This window comes from Ischnura elegans, chromosome 8 (assembly GCF_921293095.1).
Source record: "Ischnura elegans chromosome 8, ioIscEleg1.1, whole genome shotgun sequence".
In the NCBI taxonomy this organism is placed as follows: domain Eukaryota; kingdom Metazoa; phylum Arthropoda; class Insecta; order Odonata; family Coenagrionidae; genus Ischnura; species Ischnura elegans.
Genome location: NC_060253.1, coordinates 97,979,966 through 98,002,799, shown reverse-complemented (window position 1 = coordinate 98,002,799; position 22,834 = coordinate 97,979,966). Strand labels below are relative to the sequence as shown.

At 37.0% G+C, this 22,834-nt stretch overlaps 1 protein-coding gene across 2 annotated transcripts in view; it reads right to left on the bottom strand.

Annotated features, from left to right (window-relative positions):
* The window catches only part of LOC124163911 (serine/threonine-protein kinase dyf-5-like), a 34,133-nt gene that overhangs the window by 6,555 nt on the left and 4,744 nt on the right, over positions 1-22,834 (bottom strand). For both annotated transcript variants that reach the window (XR_006865875.1, XM_046541018.1), the window contains exons 5-8: positions 19,899-20,070; positions 15,619-15,794; positions 10,976-11,173; positions 97-267 (exon numbers count right to left, since the gene is read on the bottom strand). Coding sequence is in view for 1 of the 2 variants with exons in the window: in XM_046541018.1 (XP_046396974.1) it covers positions 97-267; positions 10,976-11,173; positions 15,619-15,794; positions 19,899-20,070 (717 nt within the window). In the remaining variant the exon portion in view is untranslated. The remainder of the gene's footprint in view (positions 1-96; positions 268-10,975; positions 11,174-15,618; positions 15,795-19,898; positions 20,071-22,834) is intronic.

The following is a 22,834-nucleotide window of genomic DNA, read 5'->3' as shown; positions in this document are numbered from 1 at the left end:
TCTCCCATAACTCAATGATTTTACCATTAAGAGTAAAGTCATATTATATAATAGCTAACAAAAGTCACAAGTACATTAGCATGAAAATTAACAAACCTGGCAACATTATTGCTTTGACCAGCTACATATCTTGCCATATTCAAACATTGCTGTTTTGTGTTCAACTTTGTCTGGGAAGGGAATGCTGCTGGTGCCAAAATAGGTTCCCACTGCAGTTTTTCTTTTGAAGGTAAAATACTTCTGAAGTCAGGTTGCTGGTGAGTGAAGCTGAAAAATAAAGCACAATGAGACTAAAGGCAATCAGATCAGCACTAACAAACTAATTAAAGTAAACTTTTCCAGAGTGTTTTTTTAAGTTAAGCTAATGCACAGGCTTACCCCAAGGTAAAGAGAATAGAATATTTTTATTATGCTCTAGATAAAATCTATGAGAGCAAAAAATGGAAAATACAGGAAATGTTCAGCTCTTAATAAAAGGCATTTCGACAAAAATAAGGCATTATGGAGATTATTGTTAGGCTAACAAGTAGCAGATATTTATACAAAAAATGTAAAATATTCAATACTAATAACACAAAAATATAAGTTTTAACTTAGACAGTAATGAACACACATACATATACACATTTATGTAGACAGTTTTGATAACATCACAGCTTTAAGATGATAACTCTAATGAGTTGAGGAGACTGAATTAAACCCCAGACTTCAAATAGGAGTACAACCTTCCTTTAAACTACAGAAGTGATTGTGACGTCTTTACATTTGGCGGAAGAGAGTTCCAGAATCTAGACGCAGCTGGATGAAAAGATTTGAAATATATATTGGAGCAGGCTTGAGGAATTTGAAGGTCAGAAACACGGCGGGTGGAAATTTCAGTAACTTTTTTTGCGGGGGATGAATAATTCGTACAGGTATACAGGAGTCTGTTTTTGGAATAAGGAGAACAGAAAAGATCCCAGGATATAATCCCTTCAGCTGAGAAGAGGTAACCAATTCAAATCAGAGTAGAATTTGGACAAATGTTCATCTCTACGTAAATCAAATATAAATCTAACACAGGAGTTAATTAACCGATGCAGACACATTTCAAATACACTAGGTAAGTCATTATGGACTAGCATACACTAATCAATAATGGGGAAGATAGCACATGTGACATGCATAATTCTCGTGGACATGGGGAGATTTTTCTTTTGTAGTTTCAATAAGTAAAGAGCCTTAGCAAGAGGGAGTCAAGGTCAGTGATTTCCCAGGAGCCTACAACCTTCAGGGGACCAGCTCAGGTTTAAATCCAAAGGTCATGGTTACACTTTATTTATTTCTCACATCTATCAGACAAATTCATTGCCTTCTATGAAGTTTCCAATTTTGGATCATGATTGTAAGTCGTAATTTTCATTTATTCATTTATTAATTGTGACTAAACAGCATTTAATGGGTACAATGTGAGAGGCCTTACACATGATAGAAAAGGTAATGCAATGAAGTGGAATGTAATAAGTTTGGAAATGAAGCATTAGGCCGTAATTTTTCACCTACAGACTCAGAAGAATTAAGACATGCATTGGATTTAGAATCAGCTTTGGAGCCATCAATTCTTTTATCGTGCAATTCGAAAAGAATGAAGTTTCAGCCGTGAGATGCTCCCATGATAAATGTTCCAGACTTATGAGCATTGGTACCCTCTAGAGACTGAGAGAAATGAGGAAAAAGAAGATATATTTCAGCATTCTAATATGAAAGGCAAAAATTCACAGCTTGGCAATTCCTTTGACATTTTCAAGTCAACCCAGCTATAACTGAAAAAATTCCCAACTGAGAGCCTACTCATTACGAGTAATTACTAAGGCAGAAGAAAAAAAAATTCATCACATCTACAAGCCTATGAATAGCTATGCAAATAAACACATTGAAACAAGATTTCACTAGAAGACTCCTACCGCAGCAATGAATACAAAGAAATATTTAAGATGTGTGGTCTTTATCAGTCTCATGAAAATGCCCACAGAAGAAATGTACCAGATCAAAGACAAACTTCATTAGAATTAATCTGCACCATAGACAAGACTGAGTAATCTTTTCAATGTTCAGCTATTAATAGCTCATTTTGTTGGTGATCACCAAGAAGAACAAATCACAGACAAATGCTGAAAGATGTTACCATCAACAATTAGTAAATGAGAATAGCGTGCATGGCAGCAAACGAAGTACGCATGGAAATTACTGAATGAGAAGATCACCATAAATATTCTGATGCTCTCAAGGAAGCACCCAGATGAGATGGTGGAAATGATGAATTTGCAAGGACCTATCAACAAAAGTAACCAGCAGCACGCTATAGTGCATTTAAAGTTGACTTGTCAGACCACATATCCACTTATTTTAATCACCTTTGAGACTGGTCAATTGGCACTGATAATGACATTTTAGTTGTTATCCACAAACTACAATAGAATATCAATAATCTGGAATGCTTCCTACGAGACACATTCTAGACTATATTTCCAGTGAATAGATCAGCTGCCTGGATGTAGGCAACACCGCAACACAGGAAATATATTATTTTTATGGAGCATGCAAGGCCGTAGCCAGGGGGAATCAAGGGGGATTGATCACCCCTCCGAAATTTAAAAAAAAATTAGATAGATATTATCTACTTTATGCTCGCTCGGTGCTCACACAACAATCTCATATAGCAGCGCAGTGACATCTAGTAGTGAGTGGTGATAGTACGTAATATCACTGCTCACTACTGATTGTAAATGTCACTAGATAGCACGTGCTACGCCAACTACGCAAGCAACGAAACTTCGGGGTCACGGCCTACGCAGTCACAAACTTCGGGGTGTTGGAATTGAATTAAGGAGTAGTCGATAGACTTAGAGATTTTTCTCGATGTTTCGTGGTGCCGGGTCTACTAAATATATAAGCGCGCTGTCAAGCACGGAGTGGCAGTTCCGTCTTGTAGTGATCCAATGCAGGGGCGCAGCCAGTAAAATCAAGGCAAGTGGGGTTTTACGCGCAACTAATACTGGGGGGGCTTGGAAGTATTGCATATCCACCAGGGTAAGCGGAAGGTGCGGAGGCCTTCCACCGGAAAAAAATTAAGATAAATGGTTCAAAATGTTGATTTTTACGGCCTTATGAAGGATATTTTATTAATCCTCACAATGTTCTAAAAGCAATATTAATCCAATTACGTAAAATAGATTTAACATAAAAATTTCTGTAGGTCTCTGGGGGGGTTTATCCCCCAAAACTTCCCCTCGCTGCGCCACTGATCCAATGCGACTTAAGTCAATAATTATCTGAGCGAAGTTGTAGGTACAGTGTGTGTAGTTACAGTGAAGTGTGCGAATTAGTAGAGGTGAGTGACTTATGATTTTTGTAAGGGTCCATACTACGTGAAACTTGCGAAGTGTAGTATATCAATATCAACCCGTTAAATATATGAATCAGTAGGTATTTAATTTTGCATTGTATTTTTAGAGCTTTATGTTAAATAAAACAAGCTGTTTCGGAGAAAAATAGTTTGATATAAGGATCACAAATCTTTATTGGTACATTTGAAGGTACGTAGATACTTGTAATTTGATTTGTTAACTATCGAGCGGGCGCGCCTGGTAATTTTACACGGCCGCGTGCATGGCGTACTTTGCCCACGATACATGCATTTATATGATAACCCTCGATTTTTGTTAAAATTTATCTCTATTTGTTGAAAATAGTTCAAGCTTGTACATTTATAGGTGATACAGATGTAAAGGTACACAGGTGGTATACGGCCGGTCATTGACTTTTCTAAAGCTTTTGATTCTATTAATCATACCCTCCTCATCCACAAACTCCAGTCGCGTTTTAATATCCATGGCACACTCTTATGTTTAATCTCTAATTTCCTGAGTTCCCGTAGCCAAAGAGTTCTAATACAAGGTTTTTCATCGAATTACTTACCCGTTTCTTCTGGCGTGCCTCAAGGCAGTGTATTAGGCCCACTTCTGTTTGCTCTTTACGTTGACGACATTGTTGATGACATTCTTCCCTCTAGTTGTGGTGTTCTCCTCTATGCCGACGATTGTAAAATATTTTAAAAGGGTTAACACCGCGGCTGATGCCCTGGTTTTACAAACTGCTCTTCAATCGCTAGAGAAATGGTGCAATAAATGGCAGTTGTGTGTGAATCCTGGAAAATCTACTGTGATGTCTTTCTCGCTGAAGAAGAGCACTATCACCTCCACTTATACTCTAAATAATCAACCCATTCCCTCTGTCTTATCCCACTCCGATTTAGGCGTCACTTTTGACCAAAAGTTAACCTTTTACGAACATATAAAAACCGTTGTTAACAAGGCTATGGCAGTGGTTGGGACCCTATATCGTCTGAGCGTATATCCGAACCGAGTGCCTTGAAATCAGTCTTCATTGGATGTGTGCAACCCATTCTTGAATATTGCTCCCCCATTTGGTCAACTGCTTCTCCCACCACACTAAAATTAATCAACCGTCCACTCAATTTCTTCTCAGCAATAGTTCGACATCGCATACCTCACCTCAGATTCTCTTCACGTGCCGAAATACTTCATTCACTTGGATTATTACACCCCAACCACCGCAGATTGACGATAGACATCAAATTTCTTTACCCCATTTAAATGGGTCCTTCTTTTCACTACGCATTCCTGCTCGCAAAACCTGCAATACTGAACTTCTACACCAGCCCAACTTCCGTCTGGCAATATCTCAACGATCCCTCTTTTCCCGCCTACCTTCTATTTTCAATTCAGTCTCCAATACTTCTTCCTCCCTTGACATCTTCGCCTCCCGCTCTAATTTTAATAGCCAAGTGAAAAGTCTATCTTTCTGACACTGACCTTTTGTATCTGTTGTATAAGCTGAAAATGATTGTTATTTATGATATCATTTTTTTACATGTTCATTATTATATTTATATATGTAATTTATTTTGTTTATAAGCCCAATGTAAAGGCCTTAGTGCTGTTTTTGGTGTGACATAAATAAATAAATAAAATAAATAACCCAATGTTGCTTCCAAGCAACATCAAAAATGTTTAAATTTTCAACTCTATTTAGGAAATATGTAAACTACCCATTATTTTGTAGTGTAAATTTTAATGACGAAATATTAAGCTGCAATGATAATTATAATCGAGAGTCAAATTTTGAAGTTTTCAAAATGAAAAATCTTGAAATTCGATTTCTCCCAGAATCAGCTCTGGGTTAGAGAGGGTTAAGGTGGTTTGGCTTTGATGTCAATCCACCGCAGAATTGACATTGACACCGAGGAGTAAATTAATTTGTTCGCTGCACAAAAAAAGTAAAGGCTAAATTTAATTTTTAATAATATGTTTATATTTTCCTTTAAGGGTTTATAATTAATGTACACATATATTTAACTGTATATGCTATTTTATTTATCTTATAAAAATAATATTACCTTTGCCTACTATTCCTTAAAACCCCCCCGAAAATATTTTCTGGCTACGGCCTTGGGAGCATGCATTGGCGTCAGTGGAAATGATGCATTGTTGAGTTAAGAGTCAAGTAATGAGAAAATAACGATCAAATTCATACAATTTATGATTAAACTCATAATTAAAAAAGATAAAAATCATTTTAAAAAGTTCTGCATGCATAAATCGCGAAGGAATATAAGCCGTGAAAGTAATCTTGATAACACCACCTGTAAATTGAGGGAAAATAGCACATTTTTAAAATCCGACAAGAACATCAATATTTCGCCCTTCCATACCTTTCCAATCCTCCGATCGGAGATAACCCAACTTCGAATACGTTACTGTAAATAATAACCGCTTGAGAATGTTAACTATAGAATTTAATATTAGTAGTCACAGCAAATCTTATAAATGCAGAGAACATGAATATTTTAGAAAAACTACTTGGCATTAACTTCATAAACAATTTTCAACTAGTCTGCAAGACTCATTCAAAGAGAGGCCCTTCAGGCTGCAGGCTGCGCGGAGGAGGTCACCTACCTAACGTTCAACTCAATTATGATGTAATGCAGGGTGGCCTTCATGGAACTGCTTATCTCCAGAGTTGGTAAAAGTACTGAGAAAAATTAACCTGGCTCAATTGCAGTTATTTCATAAAAAGTAATCAAGGAAATTACAGTTACAATTACAATTACTTTCCTTGAGATTTAATTTGTTCGCTAACTAGGGAAGTAGGTTTCTGTTTCCGGTTCCTAATGCTCGGGTGCTGCTCCCACTACATTTACTGCCATGCTTTATACCTCATATTGAAGCTCAAAGATGCTCCTTCCCCATTGGCCTTACTTCATGTCCAACATGCACCCTTTCCCTTTTAATTCACTAATTCACAAAAGGGATATTGTTTCTTTTCTCGGAAATATGCAAACTAATTTTCATCGGCATCAACTTCAACCTTTATAATCATCAAATTACGTGAGGAATATTATTTCTCGGAAATTTACAATCTCATTTAACTCGCAGAAAACCGCCATTTTCCTCATTCACAGGTTCCTCGGAAAACTGTCTCACTAGGCGTTGCGGGAAACTTTTCACTCCACCAAGAAATGCGGTTTATGCGCTTATATTTTCCTACACTGCTTACATGTATATCTTGTGGCAGTTACATAGCCATAAATTTGGTTTGGGGGGAGGCTAGGTCTAATGTTTTAAGACACTTAACGGAATTTCTGCCAGTCACCACACGTGTAAAAATTTGGGGGAGGTGGAGCTATAGCCCAGTTAAGTGCCTGTCTTGTGGGATTCTGAAGCAGCGTTTCCGATTTGTACACCAAACAGTATAGGCCACCCCACACGTCAGCGGCCAAACAACTATGTAATGTTCAGTGGCCAAAGAATGTAACGTTCAGTGCACCCACATACACGAGAGCAGTTAAAAACAGTTACACATATGGAATACCAAAGAGATTTGATCAAAGGACTTTCCAAGCTCGGCATACAAATAATCCCGGAAGGGACCACATTGGAAGAGGTGTGTAGCACTGAGATGAGAGTATACAAGGAAGAAGACATATAGAGGTCATTCCATGTCAGTTCATCCAGGCGTGACACCCACCAACTCAGATTTCAATTAAACTTGGCATTTTTAACCGTCAATGTAGGAATGAAACTATGTAAAATTTTTCTTGGCTATCTCTACAATAATTTTTTCAGAACCAATTGAACTTGCCATTGAGTTAAACTGCAGTTTTTCAATGAATGGGATCACTTATGGGATCTCAACTTTTAATGTGCAGGTTCTGTTTTCATCCAGAGAAGAAAGAAATATATAAAAACTTAGAATATTTTAGTGAAACAGTACATAGTACTTGCCATCACTGTTGGGGTTAATATGGTTGTTGCTAAGCAGAACATATGAAATAACAATAAGTATGTTAATCAAAGTTCAATTACTTTATTTTTTAAGACTTAAAACAAATGTGAACATTAGGAATGCTGGATCAAAAATCAGCAAGTAATTATTTGTAAATCAAGGTTCATTAAAACTTCAGTTACTGTGTAAAGGCAATTTGCCTCAAAATGTGCTTTTTTGTAATACTCCTAAATATATAACTTGTCGCTTAAAAATATAACTCTTGTCATTTAAATCCTTTGTTAGTTGAATTAAGTTTAAAGCTCTTTCATCACCATCATCGTTAGTCAAAAAACCTAAGATTGGTTTGATGCAGCTCTCCCATCAGCTAGCCTTTTTATAGCAATGCATTTCTTCTCTTATACATCCTTTACAAACTGTCCTATGTAATTCATTCGGGGCCATTCCTTACACTTCTTCCTTTCCACCTGATCTTCTATGATAGTTTTAATCCTCATCATGCCTCATAATGTGGCCAACTAAGTTGTTCTTTCTTCTACTTAAGGTTTTTAGAGGAATTATTTTTTCTCCCACTCCCCTAAAAACACCCTCATTACCTACTCGATTGATTCATTATATCTTCATCATTCTTCCGTAATACCACATTTCAAATGCCTCCATTCTGGCTTTCTCTGCTGCTAACAAGCTCTCTATCCATAAAAATTAGCATTGGATGTGGCTAATGTAATTTTAATTTTTAGTTGATGGTTTGAGGCGTCACTTTATGGAATTTACTCATGATGAATGAAAATTGAACTTTGTTTTTCCACATATATATTTATTTAATCACGACCGCAGTTTCAAAGCACTGCGTCATCCTCAGGCGAGGAGTACAATGGAAGGTCGTCTTATATACCTGACCATATAAACCAGAGGTAGTTGGGGGGGGCAATCAAGAGGTAGGGTGTGGTTGGGAGGGAGGAGGGGGAGGGGTTAGGTTTTTCCCTGGTTGTAAAAGCCAAGGGGATGTGAGAGGATGGGGAGGTAGGTAGGGTCGATGCACCCAAGCTGACTAACTGCAGTGAAAGGCGGGCAAGGAGTGAGAGGTAGGGGAGAGAGGGAAGAATACAATAGGACATTAACACACTCAATGCGGATGCCTCGAATTCAAGGCATCCCGCGCTAGCCTAGGACGCGGATGCCTTGAATACAAGGCATCGGTCCCATTAGGTTTCTCGGCCCGCCATCTGCCTCTGCATCTTCTACTAGACCCTGCAATTGTGCCCAGCATCTCAGTGTGTCTTCTCCTATGACTGGATACAAGTCGTTTGCTTGCAGCAGATTTTTTGCCTTTTTATTATAATATATTTATTATAATTTTATTATAATATTTAATATTTTCTTTATTAATAGTGCAAATTTTAATAATTTTGAACTATGTATGATTGTATACGATTAAGGAAGACATAATATCTGATATTATTGCAAAATATTTTTTCCACGTGGCAGTGTGTTATGATAAATTTTCTCAGCATTGAGTGTGTTAACGGAGTACAACATTTTCCATGTTTGTGAGCATAGGCGGAGGTGGGAGTGGGTGAAGGTTGAGGGAAAAGGAGAAGGGGAAACCACTAATGTGTGAAGGTATGGGGTTGATGGAAGAGGGAGAGGTTGAGGAGCAGGGAATGGGAAATATACAGAAGGTCATTAACAATATCATAATTGGATCTTACACATTTTAAAATTTCCACTTGCTCCAGAGCATCCAGCCTAGGGCCTTTACTTTCACAATGCAGGATTTCCAAGGAAAAATCACAGGTGTGTAAAAATCACTGGTATACTTTCCATTCCCCGCTCCTCAACCTCTTCCATCAACCCCATACCCTCACACATTAGTGGTTTCCCTTTCCCCTTCTCCTTTTCCCTCAACCGTCACCCACTCCCACCCCCTCCCACATCTTAATGTACAGAATCATCAAATTCAAATTGGCAATAGAGGAGCCGTTTCACCCTCAACACGGGCTCACGTATAAACTATGATATCATCAGTGATATCTTTACTACCTCTACCCACTTCTCGTCATTGACAACCACAGTATTTTCCTCAACCTTTCCCCCCTTTGAAATGTAACATTGTCTCTAAAATGAATCTTTATAATGAAAAACATTTCTTCTATCATTGAGTGACTTAAAGCTCTTCTTTCCTCATACTTCCAACTGTTGAATTGAAAAGTGTTGTCACGAGGTCGCTTATTAATCCACAAGAATGTTGAAAAATGTGCAATTTTATGGACTTAAAATATTTACTCGGTATGATTCAATTACATAGTGTTTGAGTAGTAGTGTAAGAAATACCCTAAGCAACCTTCCTCACATATTAAAATACGAAGTATTGTTTGTGTCAATGTTTATGTGTAGGCACATAAATAGGGGCATTGTGTTAGCCACGATATTTTTACTGAACTCCTACTTCCCCTAGATTCCCATCATAAGTTTTTAGGCAACCCTTTCCCTCGAAAGTTTTACTATTATTTACTATTTCACACTTTGATGCACCACTGCTTTTTCAGACCATTGATTTTTTTGCTGCTTTCGCTGCAATAACTAGTTGTGTTGACAAAATTTTTGCCATTTTTCGAATTAAAAAAATTCCATTTTATCCTGGGGACTGACCCCAATGTTCATAATTTCAAAACTTTTCATATTTTTGAATAGCCCCAAGAATTTACCATAGACTTTTCGCCGGGACCACAATTTCACTACATACATATTATTGAAAATTTCATAATATCCTACTTTACATAGTCGAGAGTTTAACCGTATCTATCTTATGCATAGATAATAGTTGCTTTTTGCTACTGACCACAAATTTCTAAGATCAAATTCTAATTACAAAATTTACAATATGTCACTTTCTAAAATGGACCGCAATATCTTTGGCATTAAGATCGCTGGCATTTAGCTATAAATAATGGGAAGTTTGTGGTGGGAGATTATTTAATGATCTATAAGATCAATAAAAATCAATGACAAAAAGAATTTTCTAAGAATTCTATCATAAATAACCACCAAAAATGTTTAAAAAAAGGCCATTAAAGAAACAAAAAGTGTGGTAGAAACAAAAGCAACTTATTAAAAAGTTTTGAAATTACGAAATTCAATATTGTGAAGTGCCAATTTTCCAGTCCACTGACTTCATATAATCAAGAGTATACTGTACATATAAATGCCAACGACCTCACCCTTCCCAGAAAAATTTGACAAATTGAAGCTGCGGCAGCCATGCTTCACACAATGCTGGTAACCCCTTTATGTTCAACACCTTTAGTATTATACAAAAATGTTCTTGGATATTAGGCTTAATATAAGTTCTGAGAAGACTAAATTTAAAAAATTTTATGAAGAGGAACACTCCCTCTTGAAGCTGGGGAACCCCAGAAGGTGGGTGTTCCTGCGGTGTTCCCTTGGCTCAACCAAGCCAAATTCTCTGCCTACACCCATGTGAATTCACCACTCAATTTGCCTTAGTTCACAACAAAAAACACCGGGCATTAAGGCAACTAGCATAGACAGAAACCCCAGCTTCAAAGTGATACTGCCACACACAAAAATATCAGAAAAATACTGAGTCAGAAAAGAACTGTCTTACTCAAACATGTAGTCTCCTTCTTCTTGAAACCTCTTGCGGGTGATATGAGATGGCACAGTATGCAAGGCTAGAGGCTGTGGAACAACACTTTTTGGAAGCAGCGGGTTTACTTTGGAACCGGTGTTAAGATGCGATAAACTCTTTGACTCATGAGGTTGAATTTGGCCTAGCTTTTGGCTCACCATGAAGTAGGGATACCTGAAAAAATATGTTATTTTCATTCAATTTCTCAAGCTTAGAGTTTATACTTAACTTCTAGCAAACACATTCAACCACTCAAAAGATAAAAAGTATTCTCTCTTAATTCCAGTGGTCAACCTTCTCAATAATGGATATAGAACCAATTCCAATGCCAATATTGCCAGCATATTTAACAGAACCACTGAAAAAGCAATTCTAACCTTGACCACAAATTACAAATTAAACCTTTTCACACCAAATGTTGGCTATAGCTAATGCTGTTTCTCTTTTGCGAAAGAAAGATGTTAGCTGTAACTGACGGGAAGTGACAGCTACTCAAATAGTGAGTTAGGGTACGCTGCTACCCCGTGAGACTCAAAATGGGATTAGCCCCTCTTCGGGTGTTAGGCTCAACCCTCTGCCTCATTTTATGACTCCAGCACAATTAACCTGCATTTAACAGATAGTATTGGCAGTTTTTTTATGAACAAATATATGACACATCGTTGAAAATTTTTAAAACTAAACAGACCTATTTGCTTTCTGCTGAGCTTCTGTAACTTTTAATTGAAATTCGAGTACCTTCCTCAACCTTAGTGCTGAAATTTTCCCTGATTGCATGTAAACTTGCGACAAACCTGTCATAGGGCTGTCATGACAACACTTGTAATGGTAAGTTTGTATCAAACTTGCTATGACAAACTAATTCTAGCTTGAAAGCTATTTGCAAGCTTGAATAAAGATAATGAAACACTGACTTGCAATTTTCCACATAAATAAAATTTAATTTAATTGAATAAAGATTGCTAGTTATGTGAATACATACTAGCTTGTACATCTCACAGGCAGAAAACATGACATATCACACCTGCCGGAGACTTGTCATATCATGCCTGCAGCAAACAGCATGCTTTATATGGATATACACAGAAAAGTATAAAAACTCAATATGCAGTGATTAGCTCTACGGCCTTGACAGGTAAATGCTAAATAAGATGCTCCAAAAGCCATAACAAGTTACACTTCTCCGTTTCACACTGGCATGGAATTTGCTGCAATGGCTTGCAAAATGGAAAGAACTGCAGGGACCAAACATAGCCTCCCAACCAGTAAGCCTTTGCACTCGCACACACACGCCGAGCTGAAACTGCTGGGAGAATAAGCTCAAGAAGAGTGGTCAAGAGCAGTAATAGGAAAGCTATCACTTAAGATATGTGTTGTCATGAAGATCTCTTTTCCGCACTGTAAAGGTCCTCTTGGATACCGAAATAGCACTATTCACATCTCACTTGCCTGTTATACATTTTGACCCACTCTTCTTGAGCTTGTTAGCCTGTATGTTTTGCTGTCTACGTGTGATTGTGAGTAAATGAGTGAGTGCAAAGGCTGGCTGGTGGAGAGGCTGTGTATGGCCCCAGCAGTCCTTTTCCATCTTCGCAAACCATTGCAGCAAACCCGGGTCGGTGTAAAACTGTAAGTGTACGCTTCTCACTTTCCTATTATACATCTTGACCGCTCTTCTTGAGCTTATTCTCTCGGCAGTTTCAGCTTGGCGTGTGTGTGTGAGTGAGTGAGTGCAAAGGCTTACTGGTTGGGAGGCTATGTTTGGTCCCTGCAGTCCTTTCCATTTCGCAAACCATCGCAGCAAAATCCAGGTCAGTATAAAACGGATAAGTATAACTTGTTATGTCTTTTGGAGCATCTTATTTAGTATTTACATATATAAACACTTGCCTCTATCATTTACTTTGTAGGTCACAGCGATATTTATCAACAAGAAGAGTCAACTATAGCAAACAAAGAAGGTGAGAGAAGGTTAAACAGTGGAGGAGAAACAGAGGAGAGTTTCTCATCAATGCAGATCATGAAGGATGGTAAATATTTATTTTATTCTCCTAAAATATTAATTATTTATCAAATTAACCACTTCTGCCAACTTCTGTGCACGTGAAATGAAGAGGAACGACTAAGATATAATTGGGTGGAGAATTTTTCAATTTTGGCTATCATAATTTGAGGTTATTCACGGTCAATATTAAAGTAGGACACAATTTAAGCGTTTTTTCCTTAAGCAAATGTCACTACAGAAATGGTAGGTGTGAAATGGTATTTTTCTGCACATGATGATACATGTTTCCAGCAATATGGCAAGTATAAGTCGTGCATGATATAATTCGGCAGGTATGACATGACAAGTATGTAGAGGGTATGACACAACAAGTTTACAGCAAGTTTGTAAACGTGTAACTAGGAGATTTAATTCAAGTTTCCAGGCTTGTTATGTCAAACATATTGCAAACTTGCAATGATGCCATAATAAAGTTGATGCAAGTGTGCAGCAGGTTTAGCATGCCACCTGGGTTGGTTGCTTTAGGAAAATTAATTTAATTAAATTCATGTCCACCAATATTGACACTAACACTTGCATCAACGAGTCATCTTTTGTATGGCTGGAGTGTGACACAGGATTACGTAAATATCCATATTTTTATAATTCACCAGGCAATAAATAAACTTTGAACAGGATTGCATCATGTGAACTCATAAATTTAATAAAGATTAAGAATAACAAAAAACACATTAGGCCAAAATTAGAAACTAATAATTACTAGTTCAACAATGCATGTCCAAACCCAGACAAAAATGAAGGATGTGAAATACGGTTTCGCATCTTAATAGAGGAAAATAATTCACAAGGTAGTAGTTACATATCACTGACACTAAAATTTAGTTTTAAAAACTTGATAGCCCAACAAAATATGAGGACATCATATTTAAACTGAAAGTATTGGAATATACCCCAATTTTTATGTAAAAAAATCTTACAATAAATAGGAAAAACACCACCTAATCATGATGTGAAAAAGGCTGCTCATCCATTGAAGGGTCAAGACTACAGGATGGGAGTGTCATTCCTTTACTTTGGATCCTGAGACTGGCAATGAGCTTATATGTGGGATTCAATGCCTCAAGAGAACCCCCACAAGAGCCCCTGCACAGAGAAGTCAAAATAGCTAGAATGGTGCCCTTAACAGGGAAAGCATTTTCCTCATCATGATTCCAGTTTTAAAGGGCTTTTGATCATAACTGCTATGATCTCCTTCATTATGCAATCAAAACCTGACTCCAAAAGTTTGACTCAAACACCAGCTCCAAGGAATCAGATCAGTCAGAAAGGCTAGGCTATGGCTAAAAAAAAAGTTTATAGCTTTAATGATCAGGGTATTCCAATCAATGCCACTCAGCAGCAGTGGGGCCTTGCCCACCAAACCAAAGGTTGTGGGTAAGGTTAATGGGATCTTGGGTGATTCTGCATTCTCTTGGTTCTTCAGCTAACCTTTCTACTCTTCAAGGTGGAATGGAGACCTGAGATGGCCTCCAGCAACAGAGAGGAGATGTTGGTAAAAGAACCCAGAGAACGTGGAACCACCCAAGATCCATTCTTACGATTCTTAGCTTAGCAGATTCTTACCATGTGACATGGTTTTAAAAAGTTTTAATCTGCTAACAAAGGTCCCGGGTTTGAATCCAGCCTGAGTATCCAAAGCATGGGTCGTTTTGAATGTGTGTTCATTTATATATTAAAATGCTAGTAATAGGGGAGCCCATTAGCATTACAGAAATCATTATTATCATCAATGAATACAAGATCCTATTCTAAACTACTTTGTACTTTTATTTGCAATTTTAGGTAAATTTGTTAATACATGTACAACGTGGTACCTCCATTTATTTTGACTTTATTTAACATATGCTGTAATTTTTTGTATTTATTTTTATGTTTAATTAATACTGTTATTTATTTGGGTTTTATGTTGATTTTTACATTTATGTGTAATGAAGAGGGATGGAAGGCTGCCAAGGGGTTGCTGTGGAATGAGAGGGGGATTGTTGTGAGAGAAGCCATGAAGAAAAGATCTTGAAGGAAGGAGATGAGGAAAGAAATTGTACTTGAAAAGAAATAAAAAGCTTTTGTAAGGAAAAATTGTCTGATGTTAAAATGCTTAAGACTCAATGAATAGCCTAATTAGCTATTCCCCAAAATCCCTCACAGTGTATCCGATGAATTTTCCAGAACAAATAACAACGAAGAACAATACCATGTAATATTTTGTATATCCAGCTCAAACATGATTTTCTACTTTCTTTCAAATCATGGATTAAATTAATTGCAATTAGTCTCCAAAAATATCAATTCTGGTAACTGTACTGTTGATTGAATGCCCTTCTTTCCAAGCACATGCATGTATTTCAACAGATTGTTGGTGGTTGCTCTGAGCATCCTCCAACACAATTTTTAGATCCAAATATGAAATAAAGCATGGAAATATCAAACATTCAAGAAAGAATTGTGCAAGGAAGAAAAATTATAGATCTGAGTACATGAATTACATAATAAGTATTAATTGTGATGAAGATAAAAATACTTGAGGCAGCATAGAATGTAGTTAGTATGTTTTTACCTGAGTGATTGCTGGGCCAAAGGCCTTCGAGTAGGATTCCAGTTCAGCATATCATTCATCAGATTTATAGCTTCTGAACTAGCATTTTTTATGACTGAGTGGAGAGGGATGCTAGGAAACTGAGGAAATTTAAACTTCATTGCACTAGCCAAATAATGACCTTCTGGCCAGTCCCGCTGAAATGAAATAAACATATATCGAGTTGTTAAATTCTGCAACTGTGGTTAATTTTGACCACAAATACACATTAGAAAAATATGCATAGTGTTATTATGTTTAAGGCAAGACCCATTTGCAATCTCTTAATCTGGATGGTCTTCTCTGAAATTCAGTTCAATGGAAATTTACAAGTTGATTGGTGTAAATGGAATCCATCTTATGAGTGCAGATTATCTGCAAGTGGTAGAGCCTGGCCCCACCAAGCTACAGTTCATCCATACATGTAAAGGCTACCGAGACAGATGTGCGCTAACCACAAGAAACAGACATGAAATAATGTGCTCTCTAGTTTCCACCTCAATTCAATTGAATCATCAGCGACTGCACATGAAACCAAATTGCATCAAAATTTTCTCAGATTTATTTTGTTTTTAATGATAACATGTGAATATTTTAAATTGATATCTTGGTCAATGCAGGTACATCATCATTATAAAATAAACAGCTTTTATACCATTTATCAGTATGTTACGTGGATTGTGACCAATTGTGATTGAATGAAAGGGATGTAATTATGCAATGAGTATAAAATTAGCCAATTATTTACAGATAATTTTATTCAAATTGACTATATTTTGGTGAAGCACCATGGTGACATTAACTGAGTGTTGATGAAATCTAACTTATAATTCAAGTGAAGAAAACTGAAGAACCTGAGGCAAGTAGAAAAATTGAGGCGAATAAAAATAAGTGAGCATTTCAAGAAGCAGTAGAGAATAAACCAAAAGAAAACCACAGGAGGCTACAACAGAAGTTTTTGAGAGAATAAAAGTTGCCTAGAAAAATCAAAGGATCACAGATGAAGTCTCACAACTAATAGAGTAAAAGCAGAGTAAACAAATCCAAAATCCAAAGAAGGCAAACATAACTAAAAGATAATGAGGAATGGTATAGCCTGTCAAAAAGCGAGCAAATCTAAAAAATATGGATGAAGAATTTTTCCGATGATGTGGACGAAAACCTCTCATGTGGAAAGATGAAAGCTGCCCATAGGACCTTTGCAAGAGGCAATGAAATCACGGTTCCCACTCAAACTAAAATACAAAATTCATGCTATTTTCCAGGCTATTAACACGTCAAATTCACGATTTTTTGATTAACCATTTTAGGCAGAAGTATTGATCGCATAATGAACATCGGCTGCACGTTAACTAAAACTTTAACAAACGCGACAGGAACCGTGAACGCAAACGCAGCAATAAAAGTGTTTACCTCTCATGACGTCACCTATCGATAGCAAAATTCAGCCCTGGCTTAAGCTTGTGAGTGGGAAAATGGAGGGACCAGGGTGCCAGGGAAATTAAGAAGCATCTGAATTTTTGCCAGGGTTAATGAATACCTTGGTTACCATTCTTCTTTGGTATAGGCTTAAGGTCAATGTGTCATCATGGCACACTGACCAATAATTGCACTTCAAATATAGGTGTGCAGATAAATTCGTGGACAGTGTCTGCATGTGACTGACGTTGAAATATGATGGACATTTTGATTTTTCTTTTGATTTGTTTAATGATGAAATTCATGGCTTTTTTCAGGTTTTTTCACCATATATGAAATTCATGGCTTATCCACGGTTTTAAGGTTTTCATGGTTGAGTGGGAACCCTCAATATCAAGAATGGAGATCTCCTGATTGAAAATGAAGACAAATTGAACAGAAGGAAGGAATACCAGGAAGAGTTACGCAATGGAAATATTCTTAACCAAACCAAAATCAACAGAAATAATAACCAAAAATAGTAACTGAAGAGGATATTAATTTGGATTGGATGATATGAGAGCTTCCATTTTAAGATACACATTTGAAGCTGCAAAGAAGGACTCACGGATGAATAAAGCATTTGGAATTGATGATATTCTTGGAAATTATTGAAAAATGTAGAATATGAGACATTGAGTCGGTTCCACAAGACTATCTGTGGCATTTAAACAACAAGAAACAAGCCAAGGGAATTCAAGACAGACATCAACATTCCTATCCCCTAAAAGATGAGAGGCATGACATGTGAACAGGAATTTCTTTATGAAGACAATTATGGATTTGAGTAATATAAGGGCACTAGGGTAGCAATATTGCTGCTATTTGATAATGTTGATTGGAAATCAATGCAATTTACACATGTGAAAACAAAAAACCAAGATTAAATCTGGACCTGGCTGCAAAGAAGCAAGAATGAGGTGAGGAGGGAGACAAGGGTGCTGTCTGTTTAACGTAAATTTCAATGTGTTCATTGAGAAATCTATCAATAAAATCACAGAGATAGCACCAGATAAGAAAATCCACTGTCCAAAATTGTCATAGCAGAGCAAAGAGACTTGAAGGTATGTACCGTAAAATTGATTGTTTGAGGCGTAACTTGGTGAAAGCGATTCATTATTAAAATTAAAAAGAACTTTGTGCTTTGTGAACAGAATCATGTGAAAGCACAAATTTCTTTTTAATTTTAAGTATGTACCGTATTTATCTGAATGTAGTCCCCCCCTTTTTTTCCAAAAATGTCCGTGATAAAAGTAAAGGGGGGAATATATTCAAGTGTATTTTCAAAAAATTTTCTCGAGACTGAGGCCTCAAAATTAGGGGGGGGGGTCTATATTCAGAGTAATACAGTGATTCCACTAAATATGAACTACAAATCATGCAAAGAAAATGAATTTTATGACCTGCAGTACAAGATATGCGGCAAAGACCAACCAAAATCTACGAAACAATAAACTTGAGGATTTGAAGGAGCTCCATCTTTTCTGAAGCTAAGTGACCAACGAAAGACAAATAATAAGGAAATACCTAGTCAGCACAAGAGGCCAAACATAGAGAGCATCATGTAATGAAAATAGTACAGTAGATTACGGTTAATTGGGACATATCAGGACTTGTGCACTTTGCCCCAATTAAGCGGCTGCCCCAATTAGGCGAACTCCCTCGTATATGGGCATAAAAAACTTTGAAATGGTAGAAAGAAGACTAAAGAATGTTTATAATGCAACATAAGTATATTGAACTCTTCATTTGATTAATAAATCAGCGTGTTTAGTTAATTTATTATCATTTTTAAGAATTATATCAAGTAAGTTAAAAATATTTCTCACAGCCTCGGGCGACGCCGAATGAATGTCTTTTTTCTAAGTCCAATTAAAGATAAGTCCTATCCTCTTGCGGGTATTATAATAATAACAAGAGCTTTCAAAATAGGGCAGTAAAAGGAACATTTTCGAAAAATAAGAGTAAATCGAAGGAGGAAAATATAAACAAATAGTATTCTGAAAACAAAAAATTTTAATTTCGTCGCGAGTATGTAGTTTATGTCGCCGACTCATGGCCCAATAAAGCGGCATGCTGTCCAAATTAAGCGGAGAATACTCTGGAATATTCCTCTGTTGGGTTCTGCTCTTCAAGATCTGCCCCAATCAAGCGGCTGCCCCAAGTAACCGGTGGACCCATTAAACGGAATCTACTGTATTTAGGAAAGTATTAGTAAGAAGGTTGGCTCGGTGTTGAGCTATTTTGTTAAAGGGGCTGTAGGAAAGATATTGACTGCCTTACCTTTAAAAAACCCAACACACAACTTATGTTTTAAAAATTTATCAATGGAGCATTATTTTTACACCTAATAGTTAAATATTTACATGCAATTCATTAAATTATTTAAAGAAAAAAAGATTCTCCAAAACAGGTAAAAACAAAATTTGAGATGTTTCTGTGCTTAAGCACTTTACAAGATAGGTAATTTTCTTTTCATGAACAAAAAATTTAGAAAGTTTGCAAAAGATTTTGGCAAGATTTGGTAACTCAATGAGAGATGGGTTAACATTATCAAGCTGACTTATAAACTTTTAGACTTTTTGTTTGTTTTTTGTGTATTTTTGTAGCCTCAATCGTTCAATTTCATATTAAAAGAAAGAGAATATTTTGTTTAGCAATTGTTGTATCTTATTTTTAATCTCAAGTATGAGAAGATTGTTTGCCTGTCAGACCCTTGTTCCTCCCCCCACCCCTGGAAAAAAAATATCCTGGATTCGCTACAGGCTATAAGAATAAGTTATCATGGTCCAAAAAATAAATACCTTATCTGGTGTCCCAAGAATGGATGTAACTTTAAAAAGCTGATCAATTTCACTACTACCAGGAAATAAGGCCCGAAATGTATACAGCTCAGCCAAAATACAGCCAACTGCCCAAAGATCTATTGGGCTTCCATAAGTAGTGGAGTGCAGCAGAACCTCAGGCGCTCGATACCTAAGTAAGCACAAGAAAGTTAAGTAAGCTAATTATTCAAAGCTTTGAACTGTAGGCAAATAAAATAGGTGCATAATTATTGTTCCCTCATTATTAATTATAAGATTTTTCCAACAGAAAAAGAAAACATTTTTGAGGCTGAGAGCAAATTACATTCATACATATTTCCTTTTTTTTCATTCGTCAATGCAAACATCAGTGTCTATAGACAAATGAAAATAACCATTGACGAGCGTGCTGCGCCCGCTCCCAGCGGGCTTCCCCCGCTCTTTGCAATGCAGGTCTACAGAGGGATAGGCACGTTTCTAATATTAAAATGTAGAAAAAAAGGCAGGGTCTTATGTACAAATTTAATTGGAATGTCCATGTACAAATTGAGGTCAGAGGACCTCTTTAAACACAACATTGGAAGTAATTACACTATCCTCTGTTAAACGCATATGATGACTAGAGCGCGGAAAAAAAGTCTTTTGACTTTTTGTAAAAGTGGGACTTTCGTGGTTTTAAATACAATTCTTCACCAATCTCATCAAATAAAACCGTTTTTAATGACTTTCTTAGAGACTTTTTTTGCTGTGGCGGGACTTTTTCTTTAAAAAGAGACTTTTCTGGGACTTTTTATTGAAAATACCTGCCAAAGTTAATATTTGGCTGTTGTGACCACATTTGTTCAACTTTGTGTCGGACAAATCTTGTTTTTTTAATGCGGTACATACTACACGGAGCAGATATTTACCGTAAAATGCAAGCTACTAACAATTGCTAATGCGGAATTTTATTAATAGCTCCTGAAACTGCAAAGAATTCTTTCGATTACTCCACCGTTCATGAAGTAAACCCATGCAGTGCTTCAACTCGAAGGTGGTTTGGATATGTGAGGGAAGAGCTCACCACGTAATTATCCAATTACATGTTAAATTCGCATATTGTTTCTTTCCTTGGGCCACCTCACCCTTTTTTGCTAGGGGTGTCCGAAGACTTCACAAAGGAACATTATGAACCAACTTATTTGAACCCGGGTGGTCTGCTGACAAGGGGACAGCGCTACACTCTATGCTTGCACTCTGCTTTTTTGCAGGAGATTAGTGAAAAATGATACAAATATATGAAAGGTTATCAAGAATAGGGTGGTTTCCTATTACATATTTTTTTATTGCCTAAATCGAAAGATTATACTCCTGGAGTGCGCTTTTCACGCTCTTAGAATTTAGAATGACGATATCTATTTTTCGCGATTAAATGAAAGGTGAAAATTTTCAAGCGTGCGAAAACGCGACGGCTAAGTAGGAATGATGGGAAAAGTCCTTGTGACATATTTCTGGTTCCCTTGCGGTGAGGTGACCTTGGGGCGAGGCTTGAGCGCTGATATGACGCAGGCAGCTAGCAGGTAGCTGAGTACTGTGCTAGCAGGTAGCGCTTGTCTTAAATAAGGATTACTATTCCCCTATCAAACAAAGGAAACTTTCCGAGCTTAGGTATTTTTAATGCTTGATTATTAAGAGATGTTTCCCTGAGCTCTGTGCCTCATGCATACATTAGTAATCTCAGACAGTGTAAAACTCCTATCTACTCGTATAGAAACTAGGTCCCTGTTTCGTCACGTTGAGTGGAATCACATTGGCGCTAATCTGGCCTTTTTCAAATGAGGTTAAAATTCACCATTGCCATTCGTCTAAACTGGGATTTCTAAAACCGAATAATTTGTATATTATGAATACACTAATGGTGGGTAAGGAATCGCAATCAATGCATTTCGTTGGTGATGGTTTTCCGGGTTTACACCGCGTTGATACATGTTTTGCGGACGACAGTTTCGGGCGCGTTCCAGCTCCCGTCTTCGGGTCCAAATGATTTGCAGATCTGTCATTTCATTTGGACCCGAAGACGGGAGCTGGAACGCGCCCGAAACTGTCGTCCGCAAAACATGTATCAACGCGGTGTAAACCCGGAAAACCATCACCAAATAAATAACCGCGGAAGCCTCCGTAATAATGCATTTCGTTTTCCTTGATGAAAGAAACTACCCTATTTCCGACTAAGTGAATGTCTCACATTGAGTGTAGATGGTTACGAAATGAGCCTACATTGTAGACAGGCAAACAATGCACTCTTGGCACTCGGTCGAAGAGGAAAAATGAAGGCTCAACAAGGACTGGTGAATGTTTACACATTGTATGAACACAATTCTATATATTCGATTAAGCCGCATAAAATTTCAGTCATTTGCTGAGGTCCCCAAGCGTCGCAAGACCATTGTCCGCTCATTTGTGCAGCCCAGCCCAAGAAAATGTACTAGGTGAAAGGACAGGCATCTTCAGAAGCCAAGCTGACTGCGTATGCTTCACTATGCAAGTACTGAGCAATAGTATTTACTGTAATGCTTGTGAAAAACCGTATCAATACAACTTTTGAATCTGACGACTTTAATAATTATAATTATTATCTTAAGAATTTTTTGGCATTCCCGAATAAGTCATAATTGTTAGATAAATCTTTAACTGTACATTGTGTGTTTTTTTAATTATAATTATTTATAAAAATACGAAGACCTATTTTGAGCTTTGCTGAATAATTAACTTTAAAAGTAATGCCCATAATAATTTATCTTTCTCATTATTTTTCAAGATATCATCGGACAAAAAGTCACATGTGAAACAGCACATTGACAGCTCATCGCATCTATCTATCAAGTGAAATTATAGGAGACCGTGAGCTTGCAGAGTTTACGACAGAGCCAACTATCGTTTGCAGCCACCGGCGATGA